This window comes from Acinonyx jubatus, chromosome B2 (assembly GCF_027475565.1).
Source record: "Acinonyx jubatus isolate Ajub_Pintada_27869175 chromosome B2, VMU_Ajub_asm_v1.0, whole genome shotgun sequence".
In the NCBI taxonomy this organism is placed as follows: domain Eukaryota; kingdom Metazoa; phylum Chordata; class Mammalia; order Carnivora; family Felidae; genus Acinonyx; species Acinonyx jubatus.
This window is the reverse complement of record NC_069385.1, coordinates 93,217,240-93,233,888: the sequence shown is the minus strand read 5'-3', so window position 1 is coordinate 93,233,888 and position 16,649 is coordinate 93,217,240. Positions and strand designations below refer to the sequence as shown.

The 16,649-nt window shown below is 39.6% G+C and overlaps 2 protein-coding genes across 3 annotated transcripts; both read left to right on the top strand.

Annotated features, from left to right (window-relative positions):
- Nucleotides 1–7,232: 7,232 nt before the first annotated feature.
- Nucleotides 7,233–11,062, top strand: LOC113598556 (uncharacterized). Its single transcript, XM_053222620.1, has 2 exons — nucleotides 7,233–7,425; nucleotides 10,922–11,062. The coding sequence occupies exons 1-2, from the start codon at nucleotides 7,387–7,389 to the stop codon at nucleotides 11,015–11,017; spliced, it is 135 nt and encodes a 44-aa protein (XP_053078595.1). The 5' UTR covers nucleotides 7,233–7,386; the 3' UTR covers nucleotides 11,018–11,062.
- Nucleotides 11,063–11,333: 271 nt separating this feature from the next.
- PTP4A1 (protein tyrosine phosphatase 4A1) lies at nucleotides 11,334–16,443 on the top strand. Of its 2 annotated transcripts, none has more exons than XM_053222619.1 (5): nucleotides 11,334–11,466; nucleotides 12,750–12,842; nucleotides 13,171–13,301; nucleotides 14,492–14,566; nucleotides 15,012–16,443. In XM_053222619.1, the coding sequence occupies exons 1-5, from the start codon at nucleotides 11,362–11,364 to the stop codon at nucleotides 15,211–15,213; spliced, it is 606 nt and encodes a 201-aa protein (XP_053078594.1). In that variant the 5' UTR covers nucleotides 11,334–11,361; the 3' UTR covers nucleotides 15,214–16,443. The 2 variants fall into 2 exon arrangements, with proteins under 2 accessions (XP_053078594.1, XP_026913304.1); XM_027057503.2 differs by having other exon boundaries at nucleotides 15,008–16,443.
- The last annotated feature ends 206 nt before the right edge of the window (nucleotides 16,444–16,649 follow it).

The following is a 16,649-nucleotide window of genomic DNA, read 5'->3' as shown; positions in this document are numbered from 1 at the left end:
TGGAAAGCAATAAGGGCACAATAAGTTTTAGCTTTTCTTACTATCATAGTTATATATCAGGGGTTTGATTGTTCTCTGAAAACCTAAATATACAATTTTTAGGATTTCCCACTCTTATGTTTCTTAAAATCCTCACAAATAGTGCCCTTCTCCAAGCATACTTTGAGTACCTTTATTTCTTTTAAGCTTCTAGTGTGTCCTCAAAAACATAGTGCTAATGAAAACGATCGTGTGAATTTTGGAACTTTATGTCAGTGTGCCTCCACAATTCAGTATCATAGCATAAAATAGGCTTACAATAATGGACTTACATCCTTGTTGGGATATTAACAAAAATTTTTAGAAGCCACGGGGCACGTTGTGATTCTAGCCTTCTCAATTGTATTTCCGTATCTCTGATCTAGCCACTTTTGTCCATTTCTGCTGTCCTATGATAGTCAACACCATCATTTCCCCCATTTAGCAAGATAGGAAACCTCAAGTCTTTGACCACATGACACTAATTCCACTCTAGGACTCCCTCCAAACCACACTCCACAGAATAAAAAAAATTATGTTCTTAAAACATATATTTCCTGTTCTACAGCTGTTGCTCATTGTCCTTAAAATAAAAATCCAAATTCTTACCAAGGCTGGCATGATTTGGTCTCTGCCAGATCTCCAGGCCGACACCTGTCTTTCTTCCCTTATTGTGCTGAAGTTCCTCAGGTCTTTCATCTTTTTGAGCACCACCAACCTTTTCCCACCTCAGTTATTTGTTTTGTCATTTTTCTCCACCAAGAATATCTCTCCTCCTCTCCCTCTTACCGTGACTCATTCTTGTCATTTAGGTCTGGGTCTCCTGGGAGATACCGCCCCTGACTTCCCTGCCTAAAGTAAGTCACCCCACCAGCTATTCTGCTTACCTCCTTCGCAACACGTATTACAACTTATACTTCTATTCTTTGCTTAGTCGCTTGCTATTTTCTCTTTCCTCGTCTGTATATGTTATATTGGAGGCAAAAACAACATTTACATTGTTCTTCATAAGAGAGCAGAGTGCCGGAAGTGTTGAGGAGGGAGGGAAGATCAAGAACCAAAGCTATGGTAGGTGAAAACCCCAGGGAGCATACAGAATGGGGCCTAGAGACAGAAGGACAAAACGCCAGCAAACACAATTGTTAAAGGTGCCTGCAAAGAAAATTTAGGACTGGGAAAACTAGGACTGGGATGCCCCAAAAGGATTTTAAGTGAAAAAGTAACCTGATCATATCCAAAAAAATATTAGTTGAGTGTCTACTATGTATATTAATATGTGTGAGGATTCAAGGGCTATATAATATGACAACTGTCCTTAAATAGAAAAAAATCTCAAAATGCTACTATACCAATTTTCCTCCTTTTTTTAAATTGAAGTACAGTTGACACACAATGTTACATTAGTTTCAGGTACACAACAAAATTATTATACAACTCTATACATTATGCTGTGCTCACCAAACACTGCTATTACAATACCACTGACTATATTACCTATGCTTTAGCTTTTGTTCCCTTGACTTATTCATTCCATAACTGGAAGCCTATAACTCCCATTCCTCGATACCTATTTTGCCCACCCCCCAAGACCCCCTCCCCTCTGGCAACCACTAGTTTGTTCTTTGTATTTATGAGTCTGCTTCTGCTTTTGTTTGTTCATTGTTTTTTAGATTCCACATATAAGTGAAATTATATGATGCTCATTCTTCTCTGCTGGCTTATTTTATTTATTTCACTCGTACTCAGTATCTTACAATGAGAAATGCACTAAGATAGCAATGTTTGTTCAAAATGCCTGGTTATTAAAAAAAAAATTGTGTTAGAGTAGGAAAAAAAAAGTATGGCTACTGTAGCTTTTAGTTAAATAAAGGTTATTATGTTTGTCAGAAACTGTTCAAGAACATTTCTCCTTATGTAAGGCTTACCCCAGTAATGCTGCTTAGGTCAGTGTCTGTCTGGATTATCTGCAGCCTAAACGCCAACTCTGTAAATTAAACCTGTCAAGTGACAGCTTTGCCATAGCATGCATAACCAACCTTTAAAATTTATTTATACTCCGTTCCCTTTCTCTGTCCAGATTAAATTCTCCTTTCCTAAGCAATTTTTTACTCACTCCAGACTGGCATAATTCAATATGTTCTAAACTGTTCTATGGAAAGTATGGCCCTCCTGATTTCCAATTCCCAAGGGATTTTCATTCAGACTTTAGAACAGCAAAAGAAATTTTTCAAAGTTCACTAAATAAGAAGAGTTTTCTCAAGCTAAATTCTTCCAGGTAACAGTATGTGAATCAGTCATAATAATGGCATGCTATGAAAATGCTATGAATTATTACAGGTCCATAATAAGTCCTTTATTCACTGTCTCAAGGAAGCAGTTCTTTCCAACATGCAAATGTAAATATTATTTTGACTAATCTGTCCATCACATTGTAATATGCATGCTGAACGTCCACAGAAGTAAATACTATATTAAGTGGCAAGATCTCTAAGGTGAAAACACATTTTCATCTGATTTGAATTTACCTAAGCAATTTCCAGGTTTGTATTTAAGTTGATTAAAATTAGTTATGAAAAGTAGAGGGATGGGGCTCCTGGGTGGCTCAGTCTGTTAACCATCCAACTCTTGATTTTGGCTCAGGTCATGATCTCAAGGTTCACGAGATTGAGCCCCACTTTGGGTTCTGAACTGGCAGCACAGAGCCTGCTTGGGATTCTCTCTCAGTCTCTCTCTCTGCCCCTCCTCCTCCTCCTCTTTCTTAATCTCTCAATTTCTCTCTCAAATAAATAATTTTTTTTAAAAAGGTACAGACGATGGACAAAATAGAGATTAACTGAAGAGAATTATTTCTTAAAGTGGACAATTTTCTTTAAGTTGTTTGAAAATTCCTTAATTTTACTGAGAAAATATTACTTCTAATGATTGGGTTTGATGACTTAATAAAATGTTTATTTCTGATCCAGCAGGACTCACTTACCTAAAGATATTTACATCTTTAGCATCCACCTAGGTCTCTGACAGTTTCTATGTCTGACATATACAAAACACAATAGCCCAAGTACAGTGATTAGCCAATGGACTTTGACCTTGAAGGGTTTGTTGTGACAAGCTTAAGTGCTTGTTTGGAGATTTCTGTGTCTAAAATTCCCACAGAAATGATGTGGTACTATTGTTTGGTTTTATTATTCATCAAACTTATTAAAAAGACTTGATATCCTCATCACAAAAAAAAAAAATTGTAACTATGCATGGCCATGGATGCTAGCTAGACTTACTGTGGGGATTATTTCACAATATATATATAAATATTGAGTCATTAGATTGGACACCTAAAACTAATATGATATTGTATGTCAATTATATCTCAGTAAAATAAATACACAAAAATACATACAAATACATAAAAAAAAGACTTGATAAAACTTTAAATCAGTGTCTTAAGGAAAGAAAACTTTTTAACATAGAGCATGCTTCAGTTTTAAACATTCATGCTGACAATTACATGTTCACAGAAATTTAAGTGTACTCTACATTTTTTAACATTTTTTTTACAATCACATAGGAAGATTAATTTTAGATATAAAATATAATAGGTTTTTCTATAACAGCAAAAGGAAACAAAACTTTTACAGTGGTGTAATTACGGTTGTGTCCCTAAATTTTTAGGACACTTCTTAAGTATGGGAATATACTTAAGATTGACCTCTGAACTGGTATCCAAACACCCACTGTAGTATTTGCCTCTACTAAGTATACTCGGCACATTATTATATATTGAAGTCTAGTGTTTGTTTCTGGGTTGGTATTGTCACATTTGACCTTTCTATCATTGTGATGGTAATAAACATACCATATTAAATGTGAAGGTTTTTTGTTTTGTTTTTTGTTTTTAATTTTTTTTAATGTTTATTCAGTTTTGATAGACAGAGAGCAAGCAGGGGTGGGGCAGAGAGAGAGAGGGAGACACAATCTTTAGCAGGCTCCAGGCTCTGAGCCGTCAGCACAGAGCCTGATATGCGGCTCGAACCCACGAACTGTGAGATCATGACCTGAGCTGAAGTCAGACACCCAACTGACTGAGCCACCCAGGCGCCCCTGTTTTGTTTTTAAAGTAGGCTCCACCCAATGTGGGGCTTGAACTCATGACCCTGAAATTGAGAGTCAAGTGCACTACTTCCTGAGCCAGCCAGGTGCCCCTATTAAATGTTTTTAATCAGACTTCCTCACAGCCCCAAATCACCATTGTATTGTCTCAATTGACCTAAGGAGATTGAAAGGGATGAAATCCTCCATTCCTCTTATATGTCTGGTATAACTGAAATCATCCCATGTTTACTATGAGATCTGCCACACTTGTAAGGATTTCTCTGTTCATCAACATTGGGATTTGCTGATTTGTTGTCTTCTGCGGTATTTCCTCTTCCATAAGGATCTTCCTCATAATGGTCTTAGAGACATTTTTATCTCCCAACTGTCGGATTTTGCATTTTGAATATGTTGATAAAAAGTCCTACCTACCTTGATGAGCTCAAGGACATGTTTTGCTGAGTAAAGTAACTTATAGCTGGGCGTCTTGTTTAGTGGCAGAAGAAGTCTTTCATTTCAGGGCTTCTTCTAGAGCTTAGCAAAAGCACTGGCTTTCAGCATTAGGTTTTCTTACCTGTAGATGTCTGGACCACTATTTGCAAGCACGTTGGCTCAGTCTGGAGACCTTTTGCTAATAAGTGCAGGTGCTGATGCTCCAAATGCAAATCAATAGAGGTTAGTGAGTCTTCAGACCACAGGAGTCTCTGACGGATGTGGGGATGGACTACTGCTCTGTGAGAATCAACACCTTTAAACTATTGGGCTGACTAGAGCAGACACCCTCAGCACAGCAGTGAACCACAGTGGCACAGGACACTTGTAAACATGACAGCTGCCAGAGTGACAGGCCCATGACTACCCTGAGCAAGACCATATTTATATCTCGTTTAAAGTGTGTCCTTTCTCTCAACAGCAAAAGCTTTCTCTAGTTTTTCATCCTTGACCTATGTCCTTTTCAAAATAGAAGAAGGTGGTACCTCATCTGAGAGGCTAAGACGTCTGGAAGCTGATTAATCCACTTGTGAGTTTGGGCCCGGCTTTTAGAGGTTGATGAACGTTAACTGACTGGATATTTCATGTCAGTACTACTTTCGGCAATTACAAGATGTGTGCCTTACGAGGCTCACAACTTGTATCACAAGTTTTGCAAGAAAACTGGCTAAGGCTGATTTGTCTCTGCTTACTATTTGTTGAATTTATATCTTGTCCAGCACATTCATTTTTTGAAAAGTCATTACATGAAAAACTTTCCACCATTCCAATTAGCATCACTGTGTTGACCACCTTTGGAGTGAGAATAGCTGACTGAATGTTTTTCAACTACACTATTGTACATGTTGGTCAAGTTTTGCATTTATTATGAAGTTAATTCTGCCCATGACATGTTGTTAATATTTTCTCGTAGTGTGCACTAATATTTAAACTTTATTAAAAGTTTTTACCATATAGAAGTTTTTAATTTTTATATAATGAAAATCCTTTTCTGTGTGACTGAGTTCCCTGACCTACTTAGGAAGGTCCCTCACACCCCAAGATTTTTTTTAATGCTCCTTTTTTTTTTTACATAACACTTTAAAATATTTACTTCTGTTACAGTGTATTTGTAAAAGGACATTATATATTTCTCAGCTCTGTAGTTTTCCTTGATTTAGATGGATTCAAAGTTTCCTAGGAGAGGAATTTCTTTAAAATGAAGATGATTTTATTTTTGCTTCGGTAAGAGCCTGGTCCAATTCCTTTTTTCAAAAGTGCTTACTTACTTTGTTTACAGAGTATATGTTTATAAGAATGTTGAATAACTACCCAAGCACCGTCTCTGAATAGAAGTACTAATAAATCCTAAAATGGTGCACTACACTGACCGAGAACACAGTTTGATCCCTAAAGCCGTTTTCAATCTACTGCTCTGTGAAAACAGCAAACAAAAGGCCTCAGTGTTAGTAGAAAACCGAGTTCTTCAAAGCAGGTAGTCCTGTTTAGTCCCTCCATAAAGTAGAGGAGAAAGGGTTTCCAGATTGTGACAAAGTTGCCCTTGTGCAACACAGAACAATTACTTCTTAAGGGCTTTACTTCTTAAGGGCCTAAATTATGAAAACAGTGGAACAACAGAACTGAAAATGAACAAAACAAGAAAGAAGGAAAGCAAGCAAGCAAGCAAGCAAGCTTTAGCTTTGACGCAAAGAATTACAGCAGTCCTTGACATAACCAAAGATTCTTAATTTTTAAAACGCTTCCTTCTAGCAGTGACTAACCTTTCATTATCTGTGACAACACATCAAGTGAGCAGCAGTACAAAGGATGCATGTGATTTCGAAATGCCACAACTGAGCCAACTGCAGTCGCCCGCGTGTGTAGTATGGAGGCGTGACCAAAAAAGACTATAGGAAGCATGGGGCTTTATCTGCCTCACAAGGTACTCTCCCAGTCTCCCCTAGCAGAAGTTTGCGAAGTTTCTCCCCGCTTGAAAGTGCCCCCGGCGACAAGTATCCACCTTGTCCGAGCCTAGGGCCGTGGCATTCAAGGTGTTGAGTCACCGGGTACAGCGGCCGTGCGACATAAATATTATTTGATGACGGAGATCGTAGTGGCGCAGGTGCCAAAGTAAACCGCTGACAAAGATGACTGTGGTTTGACTTATGGCAGAAGAAAGTAGGGTCGGGGCTAAGGCACGGTTCCAGCCCTAAAGGGATTGCATTTTAAGTTTGAGGCAACTTCAAAGCTCCCCATGTGACATCTGCGCACTCCTCGGCGGTTTTAACTATGACAACCAGGGCTTCCGGCGTGATTCCTTACAGTCGATCGAAATCTTCTCCCGCTCCCATTCCTTCCCCACCCCAGACTTCGTCCACCCCTGAGTCCCTCCACTGCCCCTTCCCTCCCCCGCCCTAGAGACGCTACGACTCCAGCGCTTCGCCATTCATCAACCGGTTCACACCGGCAGCGGCCGCCGCGCGGTGACGTCCGCAAGGGGCGGGTCTCCGCCCCCGCTCGTCGGCGCTCGGCCTGGGGCCCCCGGCGGTGATTGGTGGCCGGGAGTTCACACGTCGTGCCGGCTATAAAACAGAGGGTTTGTGACGCAAGGGCGCCTCGGCGCGTGTATTGGCTCCCTGTACTGCGGGCCGGCTGGGCTACGCGCTCTCCTCGGAGCCGCTCACTGCATGGTAGAGTCTGGTGCCCCCGCCGCCGCCTGCAAAGCCGCCGCCGCCCCGCGAAGACCACCGCTACCCCCTGCCCTGCAGCCGCCGCCACCGCCTGTGTCGCCGCCGCCTCGGGACCGGCTGTATGATTAGGCCACAATCTTCAATGAGTAAACATATTCCTGTGAGTATCCGTCGCACAGCCGCCTCTGGGGCCGGGGCTCCACGGCCGGCCCCCCCATCCCCACCGTCGCCTTTGTTCGGAGCCCGGCGTCCGCTCCCCACCGCCCCGGCACGCAGTTCCGGTGGGTCCCTGGCAGGAGCGGTCCGGACTACGGGCCTGTGGCCGGCCGGTGGGGCTGGCTGCGGGGAGGCGAACGCTGGGGTCCACGGGGCTGCGGAGTGGCGGTTGGCTGCCAGAGGCACCGGCTTCCTCATCCCTGCCGAGCCGGGGACGGTGGGGGCGGTGCGGCCGGGCCTGCGCGGCGGGCGGGGGCGGTTTCGGCCACCGCAGCAGGCCGGGCGGGGCGGCACAAAAGCCGCTTTGTGACCGCCGCCTCCGCCCTTGGCCCTCGGGTCTGGCGCGCCTGGCCGGGGCCCGGCGGGCTCCGCGGCGTCCCGAGTCCCCTTTGTTTGGCCGAAAGAGAGCGGCCCGCCTGGGAAGCGGGAGACGTGGCCCGGGGTGGGGCAAGGGCTGCGCGTGTCACTGCGGAGCCGGATACGGGGAGGGCGCGGCGGCGGGGTCGCCACCAGACCCGGGCCGCCGTGGAGTAGGCGGGGCAGCGGGCGAGGCTGATAACGGTCTCGACTGGGAGGTCTCCGGGCTCGCGGCCCGGAGCGGGACAGGAGCCTGGTGCCGCCACCCCTGTGCTCCGCGGCCCGACCGGCGCCTCAGACAAAATGGCCTCGGCGTCCGCGCCTGACTGAAGGCGCGGCGCGAACCCGTGATTGCGGCGCGGAGAGGGAGCGCCGCGGGCGGGCCCCGGCGCGCACGGCAGCGTGTGCTGAGCTGCGGCCATCGGGGGCTTTCGCCGAGCTGCAGCCTTACGGGGGCTAGTGCGAGGCTCTGCTAGGTGAGGACACGGACTCCCTGCCCCGCCCTGCTCCCTCAGTCTCCACCTGGTAATTCGAGCTGTTCCGGATTTAACGCCCCACTTCGGGCTCTGGATAATGGGAACAAGTCGAGTCTTGTCCTTTCTCTGGGACAAGTCGGTGGAGAAATGGTCTGGGTCTGAGCGCCTTGGAAACTGCCAGGACTACTGTTGCACTGAAGCGAAGGAGTCCACGGCCGGGCACCAGTATGCACTTTCCCTGCCAATCTTTGGGGCCCTGGATGGCGCCTTTTAATAGGGGACTATTTAGAACTGTTCCTGAAATCCTTGGTGTAATGTGTTGTTGCCTGCTTTTGGCTTGTGGCAACGGCAGGCAACCAGAGCCAGAATTCTGAGGTTTATCTTCTGTCGGTGGAAGCCTTCTGCCATTCCAAGAGTATTAAGTTGTTATTTGCACTGTAGTTGGAACCGTCGACCTGCTTGGGATCCAGATTCTGAGGCAATGCTTCCTGTTATTCTTTTTATACGAATTTTGTTTGATGGCAGTAAATCGGTTGAAAACCGAAAAGCTAGATCATCCCCATGCATTTCACATATGCTCTGTACCAGGTGCGTTACCTAAGATACAAGTAGATCTGAAACAAACTTTCCAACGAACTACTGGACAAAGTGGTCCTGCAGATTAATTGCTTTGACTGCAGTCTGACAGACCAACTTAAGCTTCTGCACAGAAACTGCTTTCTTCCCTCTGTGTATATTATTGTGATTATATGCACTGCTAGGTGGAAGGGGAGAGACATTCCTTGGTATTTCTGAGCAGCCTATTGTGGATAGTTTCTCCTGTGGAAAGGAAATTGGTAATGAGGAAATGTCTTAGGCAGTAAGGAAAGGTGTTAGGTAGTTGTGGTGACTGCTGTTTTGGTGGAAGTTCCCCCCCAGCCACTGGATGGCTCCACTAAGTGATTTATTTCTGTTGCTTTCTTTGCTCCGTGATGAAAGTTGCTTATATGAAGAGATGTGTCCAGACTCAGCTGTGACGAGAATTTTAGCTGTTAAATGTGGAAATCGTGATGTGAAATACTGTCTTACATATTTGCTTTCAGTTGACAAAAGAGTATCTGGAAATCAGAATACCGAACTACACGGGTCATTGCACTTAACACTTTACAAAGATTCTTAAATTCCTTGTATGTCATGGAAAAGCTGCCAGAATCACTTTTTTTTTTTTTTAATTCTAAGGAAATAATATTTAGGATTTGAGGAAAACATATAATTGAAATTATTTTCCAGATTACTGCAGTCTGTGTTTGCTGTAGTAGAGCAAAGTCCTTAATGGTAGTCACTAATGTTTTAACCCAGCTAGCAAATAGGTGAAGGAATAACCTCTGAGGGCTCATTTAAACAAATTTGGAATAATGAAAGTCCTCTTTCTTCTGGGACAATCTTGTAAGAAATGACTCCTGAGGCTAGTTCCTTTGTTTTGACAGAAAAAATGAACTGGGTTTTTGACTTGATGTTTCAATGATTTGCCATATGTGAATTCTTCAAAATGTAGCAAAGTTATTCTGGAGCCTATAACTGGCATGGTGCAAAATGCTATTTAAAGTTGCAAAATGAAAATAGCAGATAGATTGAATTTAATTTTAAGCCTTTTAAATGTTTAAATTTAGGGGAATCTTTTATTCTTAAAAGAATACATTTTATTGGGTAATTTGCCTTTGGAAATACATATAAAGTGTTTGAGGCAGTGCCTGGTACTTGGTGCTTTTATTAACCTATGAATTTTTCTTATTCCTGGCTTTACTCCTAAGCACACATGCAAACACAAGTCTTTTTTTTTTTTTAATAAATGTATATCCTTATGATACTTCATATAATAAGTTGATTGACTTTCAAAGACTCAGATAAGGAAAATCTGTTGAAAGGGAATTATTAGGTTGCTAAGAATCAAATGAGATAGTGTATCTGGAAGAATTTGAAAACTAGTTTCTGTTTTTCCTCTTAAGAACATATTGGTTGAGGGGAGCCGGGCTGGCTATGTCAGTTGAACATGTGACTCTTGATCCTTAGGATTGTAAGTTTGAGCCCCATGTTGGTTGCAGAGAGTACTTTAAAAATAAAGGTTAAAAAAAAAAATATATATATATATACACACACACATAGGTTGAGTCTTTAGAGGAGTAAGTAAACTATGCAAGAACTAACAGCTTCCAAACTTTTCATGAAGTTTACAATATGTAAAAATATTTTATTAGTTGGAAAACTCTACATAGAAAGCTGTTCGTAGGTAGAGCTTATAACAGTGTAAAGCCAATAACTATTTAAAATGAATAATTAATTGAAAAATACATGTAAGTGATATTGACCAAAGGTAACAATAGTATTTGAGGGTTTTCTGTTTTAGGGCAGTAATTTCAATTTAAAGTAATCTACTTGTGAATGCTTGTTTTATGGTTATTGCTTTAATCTGTAATCACTCTTATATTTTTGTATTTTCAGTAAAAGTTGAAGAGGTGGGTTGGGCCCATATTTGAAGATAGTTGTGCACTTAAATACTACAAAAGTATAACATATTCCTTTGAATTAGAAAACAATTTTTTTCCCTCTCTCTTTTTTTCTTTTAAACAGCAGTTCTGTGGTGTTCTTGGTCACACATTTATGGAGTTTCTGAAGGGCAGTGGAGATTACTGCCAGGCACAGCACGACCTCTATGCAGACAAGTGAACTGTAGAAATTCATTACTACTCCACCAAGAAGCCCCCATAAGAGTGGTTAACCTGGACACAGAGTGTTGAATTGAAATCCACAGAGCATTTTACAAGAGTTCTGATCTGGATGGGGTAAACCTCAGTGCACTTCCTTTCTATTGCCTCAGTATTACTGGATTGAAGAATTGCTGCTTCTTGTTAGGAGGTTCATTTCATTTCCCATTACTCCCAACTTCATACTCAAAGCACTGAGAATTTCAAGTGGAGTATATCGAAGTAGACTCAGTTTCTTTGCATCATTTCTGTTTCAATTTTTAAAATTCTTTCATAACCTTATTGAGTGTTTTTAACAAAATTAACATGGCTCGAATGAACCGCCCAGCTCCTGTGGAAGTCACATACAAGAACATGAGATTTCTCATTACACACAATCCAACCAATGCGACCTTAAACAAATTTATAGAGGTAAGGTTTGATACTCTTATATTGATTACAGTTTGGTGGTGGGGCTTTTTATCTAACAAAATAGTAGTTTAGAAAATTTTTGTTTGGAGCGGGGCGCCTGGGTGACTCAATCAGTTAAGTGTCCGACTTCCACTTAGGTCATGATCTCACGATTTGTGAGTTCGAGGCCCCTGTCAGGCTCTGTGCTGACAGCTCAGAGCCTGGAACCTACTTCGGATTCTGTGCCTCCCTCTCTCTGTGCCCCTCCCCCACTTGCACTCTGTCTCTCTCTCTCTCTCTCTCTCTCTCTTTTAAAAATAAATAAATGTTAAAAAGAAAGAAAATTTCTGTTGGTATAACTGCAGTTCAATTCCCAGAAATGAAATATCAGGTTTTTCCCTTTAGGTTATTTTTTACATCTAAAGAAGGACATGTACTTGAATTAGTTTGGATTTATAATAAGATAATTTAGTTGTTCATGCCTCACAGTTTGCTTATTTAAATTTCTGTGAGGGCGGTATAACAGTATGGTTTTCACAAGAAATTTATAGGAGGAAGGCTACCACGTAGACTTTTTTCATGTATCTGCTTAGCCTAATGACTAATATCATAACCAAAGTTAGCTTATGTTTTGGACCCTATTTGATGCTTAGAAGCCAATTTTTAGCTATCAATTATAATTAGTAATAATGGATTATGAGTCTTATACCCTGTAGTTTTAAATGATGTTGGTTTTTTTACACTGTAGTTTCGGGATTTTAGAGTCTTTGAATTTACTTCTAAGGTTCTAAATTACAGTATGTACTGCAAATGAGCAAAAGTTTAAGGAACTAATGTAATCATGTCAGGTCAGATTACTTATAGTCATGAGTGATTCCTTTGGGTTCTATTTTATTTATCTTTGTCCCTGAATTGCTTCTTATCCTCTTTTGGTAGTACTTGATCTCCATCCAGCTTGTGTTACCATGACTATAAACAACTTCCATGTATGAAGGGCCATAGGATTTTTTTTAACGTCTCATTTGTTAAAAATATGTGATGTTTAGTATTTCCCCTTTTTTATGCTGCTCTGGTATTGTCACTTCAAACAAGATTTCACTTCCCAGAGTTTAGTCATGAAAGTGGATGGGTATGAAAAAATGATACATTGATTTATTTCACTTCCCTATTAAACATACCTAGGTTATATCAGTGATTCCATGAATGAATTTCTGTTAACTAGCAATACCTGTTGGACAGTTGGTGAGCAATAGTAACATTGTTGTAAAGACTTATTAAGTGTGTTTTATGTATGTTTTATCCAGGAACTTAAGAAGTATGGTGTTACCACAATAGTAAGAGTATGTGAAGCAACTTATGACACTACTCTTGTAGAGAAAGAAGGCATCCATGTTCTCGTAAGTATATAATAGTTCCTATGTGTTTATGATACTGTGCTACAAAAAAAATGACCAACTTCAAAATGCCTAATTTTTTTAAGTTATTACAAGAGAATGCATTATCTTAATTTCTAAGTAAAGGTGAAAGCTAAGTAAAGCTTTGAAGCAATGAGATCTTTATAAAGATTCAGCATTTATTTGCATTTCATTGACAGTAGGGTTTCATAAAACACATGTTTAGACATATTAAAATGCTTCTGAAGACATTGGAGTGTTAGAAACTTAGAATTACTAGTTTGGTATTGTATTAAAAAATCTAAACTGTTTAAATATTCTTTTGACTTAGGATTGGCCTTTTGATGATGGTGCACCACCATCCAACCAGATTGTTGATGACTGGTTAAGTCTTGTAAAAATTAAGTTTCGTGAAGAACCTGGTTGTTGTATTGCTGTTCATTGTGTTGCAGGTCTTGGGAGGTAAGAGAATTTCTTAAATCCATTTGATGGTATTGGTCTTAATTCTAGTAAAAACTTGATTTTGATTCTAGTAAAGACTCCGTTATCATTTTTTGAGTCATTTTGCTTTGTTACGTTACATATTAAAACTAAAAAGTAGGTGGGGGTGTCTGGGTGACTTAGTTGGTTAACCACCCAACATCAGCTCAAGTTTGTGGGTTCAAGTCCCGCATTGGGCTCTGTACTGACAGCTCGGAGCCTAGAGCCTGCTTCGGATTCTGTGTCTCCCTCTTTTCTCTGCCCCTCCCCTGCTCATGCTCTGTCCCTCTCTGTCTTAAATAAATAAACATTTTTAAAAAAATTTTTTAAAAAAGATAAATGAATGTAACTATAATGTATTCCAGTACATTATTCCAGTCTGGAACTAACAGACACTATAGTTGTAATTTACACTTGTCTCTGTGGGCACAATTATTTACAGAGTTAATCGTGTGTGCTAGGTTATATCAATGGTATTAGAGTCATGGTCCAAACTCATTGCGAAAAAGAACTATGAATCATTTCTAAGGTAATTTGCATTGCATATGGTGTGCTTTTGATAGAGTGCTTGATCCTGAATTCTGATACAATGAGAACTCCTTACCCAGTAATACCAAAATATTCATGTCCAGATTTGTGCATCACTACCACTGCCCTCCATGCCCTCCACCAAAAAAAAAAGTTCTATTCTAGTGGAGGGAAGTAAAATGAACACTGATGGCCCAGTGATTGGGGGCAGGGGGGTTAAAGCAAACATTTGCAGAAGATCTTTAGGAGAGGAGTTCGTGACCTTTAAAAACAATTTTTTTTTTTTAATGGAATATACTTTTCACTGCTTGGAATTCAGGAAAAAATTGTCTGCATTTATCAAGATTTACCCTCCTAAATTTTTTCAAAATTGCCCTCCGATAATACAAATCTTAATTTCTAGACTTATTTGCAACAGTTCAAGGCATATTTCATTTTTGGTTCCAGGTAAAAATCTGGGTTTGGTAGGAAAATGCTGATACTTTATTAATTTTTTAACATGAAGTCAAGATTTATTATAAGGTATTACATAGGAAGGGTAGTAAATTATAGTACTTTTGGATTGGGGAATGTTTGGAGTATTGAATTTCCTAGGATTTTTTTTTTTTTTTTTAAGTGATTTACCAAAATTCTTACCTTACCAGAGCTCCAGTGCTTGTTGCCCTAGCATTAATTGAAGGTGGAATGAAATACGAAGATGCAGTACAGTTCATAAGACAGTAAGTGTGTAATGAATTTTTTTTCATCATTGTTAGTGAGTTTAATTATATTACAATTTTTCCCCCACGGTCCACCTAACCATTAAGTTCATTTTTAAGACAGTATTAAAGCCAGGAAATAAAGATCTTACCTTTTTTGAATTTCATGTAATTGTTCATATTACAGAGGTTCTAATCCAATAAATTTGTCTTTTCTTACACCTCATGTAAATGGATATATAAATTTTGACTATTGTAACTAAACACCTAAGATTTTGAACTTTTTACTACCCTTTTTTCATTTACACATGTATGCCTATCCATATTTCTGCATTAAGTCACAGCATACTAATCAAAAGATTATTTGCCACAAGAGAGATAATTAATTACCTATAACATGGTAAATGGAAATACAGAGGGATTTTGCTTTAGTTGCTTCATCTTTTGTTTTTCTCCATCCAGAAAGCGGCGTGGAGCTTTTAACAGCAAGCAGCTTTTGTATTTGGAGAAATATCGTCCTAAAATGCGGCTGCGCTTCAAAGACTCCAATGGTCATAGAAACAACTGTTGCATTCAATAAAACTGGGGTGCCTGATGTCATTGCCTTGGAAGTGGAACTTGAAACAGGACCTAATTTGTCATACATAGTAGCCAACATGTTGGCTTAGTGAATAAGTCTAATGAAGCTTCCATAGGAGTATTGGAAAGCAGTTTTATCAGGCCACAAGTTTGATGGAATTGCAACCTTATGCTTGGGTTACGATCAACCTGTTTTGGACACTTAGCAAAAGATTCTTGCTGTTCAACATTTAAAATGTGCTTATCACTTGTACCAATTGACCTTTCCTGAAATCATGCAGTATTGAGTTATGTCTTTAAATCTATTCCCCTGCCAGAATCTTATCAATATATATGAAATTTAGAAAGATTAGGTGCCAAAATACCCAGCACAATACTTGTATATTTTTAGTGTTATACAGAACTAAAATCCCAGGAACTATGAACACTCTGGACCTTATGTGGTTTATTCCTTCAGTCATTTCAAACATAGAAATTAGGGCCTATATGGTTATTTGCCTGCTCACTTTATGTTTACATCTCCCACATTTGTACCAGTATACATCAGGTTTGCTCAACCTTTTTTTTTTTTTTTTGGATTTTTACCAAGTCTTAACAATGATTGTTTCATGTCTTTCTACAAATTTTATTTTGTGCTGTTAAGGAAAACCTCCATTTTGAAAATCTACATTGTACAGAAGCACATGTCTTTAATGTCTCCAGACAAAAAAAGCCTTACAGTTAATTTTAATGTTTGCACTTTGGGGTGCAACTTACAGGGAGGGCCTGAAAAAAAGAATGGGAGGGGGCTATTAAGTATTTTTAGTAAAATGTTGCCTTTGTCTTGTGCAGAACATGTAGAATATGCTCTTTAATTTAGTAAATATTTTTTTAAAAGGTAGAGATGCTTTGTTATTGTAGCTAAAACAATTCTTAATCATAAAATTTCTGAAATTCTTGTATTTTTTTTCTTATCTGAAGTTGTTTACCAACTTATTTTTGTTTGAAGTGTGATTTTTTTTCCTTCTCTTCCCAACCTCTCTTGCAAAAAAAAAAAAAAAAAAAAGTGGGTTTCTGCTAATGAATTGAGCAGACATCTAATATTTTATATGCCTTTTGAGCTGTGTAACTTAATATTTGGATACTTGATAATTTGTTTTATTATGTAATTGATAAAATGGTGATGTGTATTAATGTTAGTTCAACCATATATTTATACTGTCTGGGAATGTGTGGTTATAGTTCTGTGGGAGAAATAATTTGTCAGTGTTCACCAGCTTGTAAAAATCTAGTGCGAGAGCTTAAACATCTAAATAAATAATGAAATGCATTTATCATCATTGAAATTGTTTGGCTTAAAGTTAACTTATTTTGTAGAAAATGATATAAATGAAGTATGCTTCACTTAGTGCCATTTGAAGTATGTCGTCTTTTTTTTTTCCTTTAACAAATGAAGGATTAAATGAAGTTGACATTTAGTAAGCTCTTTATAGATACAATTTGTTAAGGTCGTGAGAACTGCTTAATATTAAAAAATACTTTCCAT

Excerpts from the sequence above, each read along its gene's own strand:
- LOC113598556 (XM_053222620.1), top strand. The coding sequence starts at position 7,387 with ATGATTAGGCCACAATCTTCAATGAGTAAACATATTCCT. Across the intron at positions 7,426-10,921 it reads CAATGAGTAAACATATTCCT|CAGTTCTGTGGTGTTCTTGG; the intron begins GTGAGTATCCGT and ends TCTTTTAAACAG.
- PTP4A1 (XM_053222619.1), top strand. The coding sequence starts at position 11,362 with ATGGCTCGAATGAACCGCCCAGCTCCTGTGGAAGTCACATACAAGAAC. Across the intron at positions 11,467-12,749 it reads CCTTAAACAAATTTATAGAG|GAACTTAAGAAGTATGGTGT; the intron begins GTAAGGTTTGAT and ends TGTTTTATCCAG. Across the intron at positions 14,567-15,011 it reads GCAGTACAGTTCATAAGACA|CGGCGTGGAGCTTTTAACAG; the intron begins GTAAGTGTGTAA and ends CCATCCAGAAAG.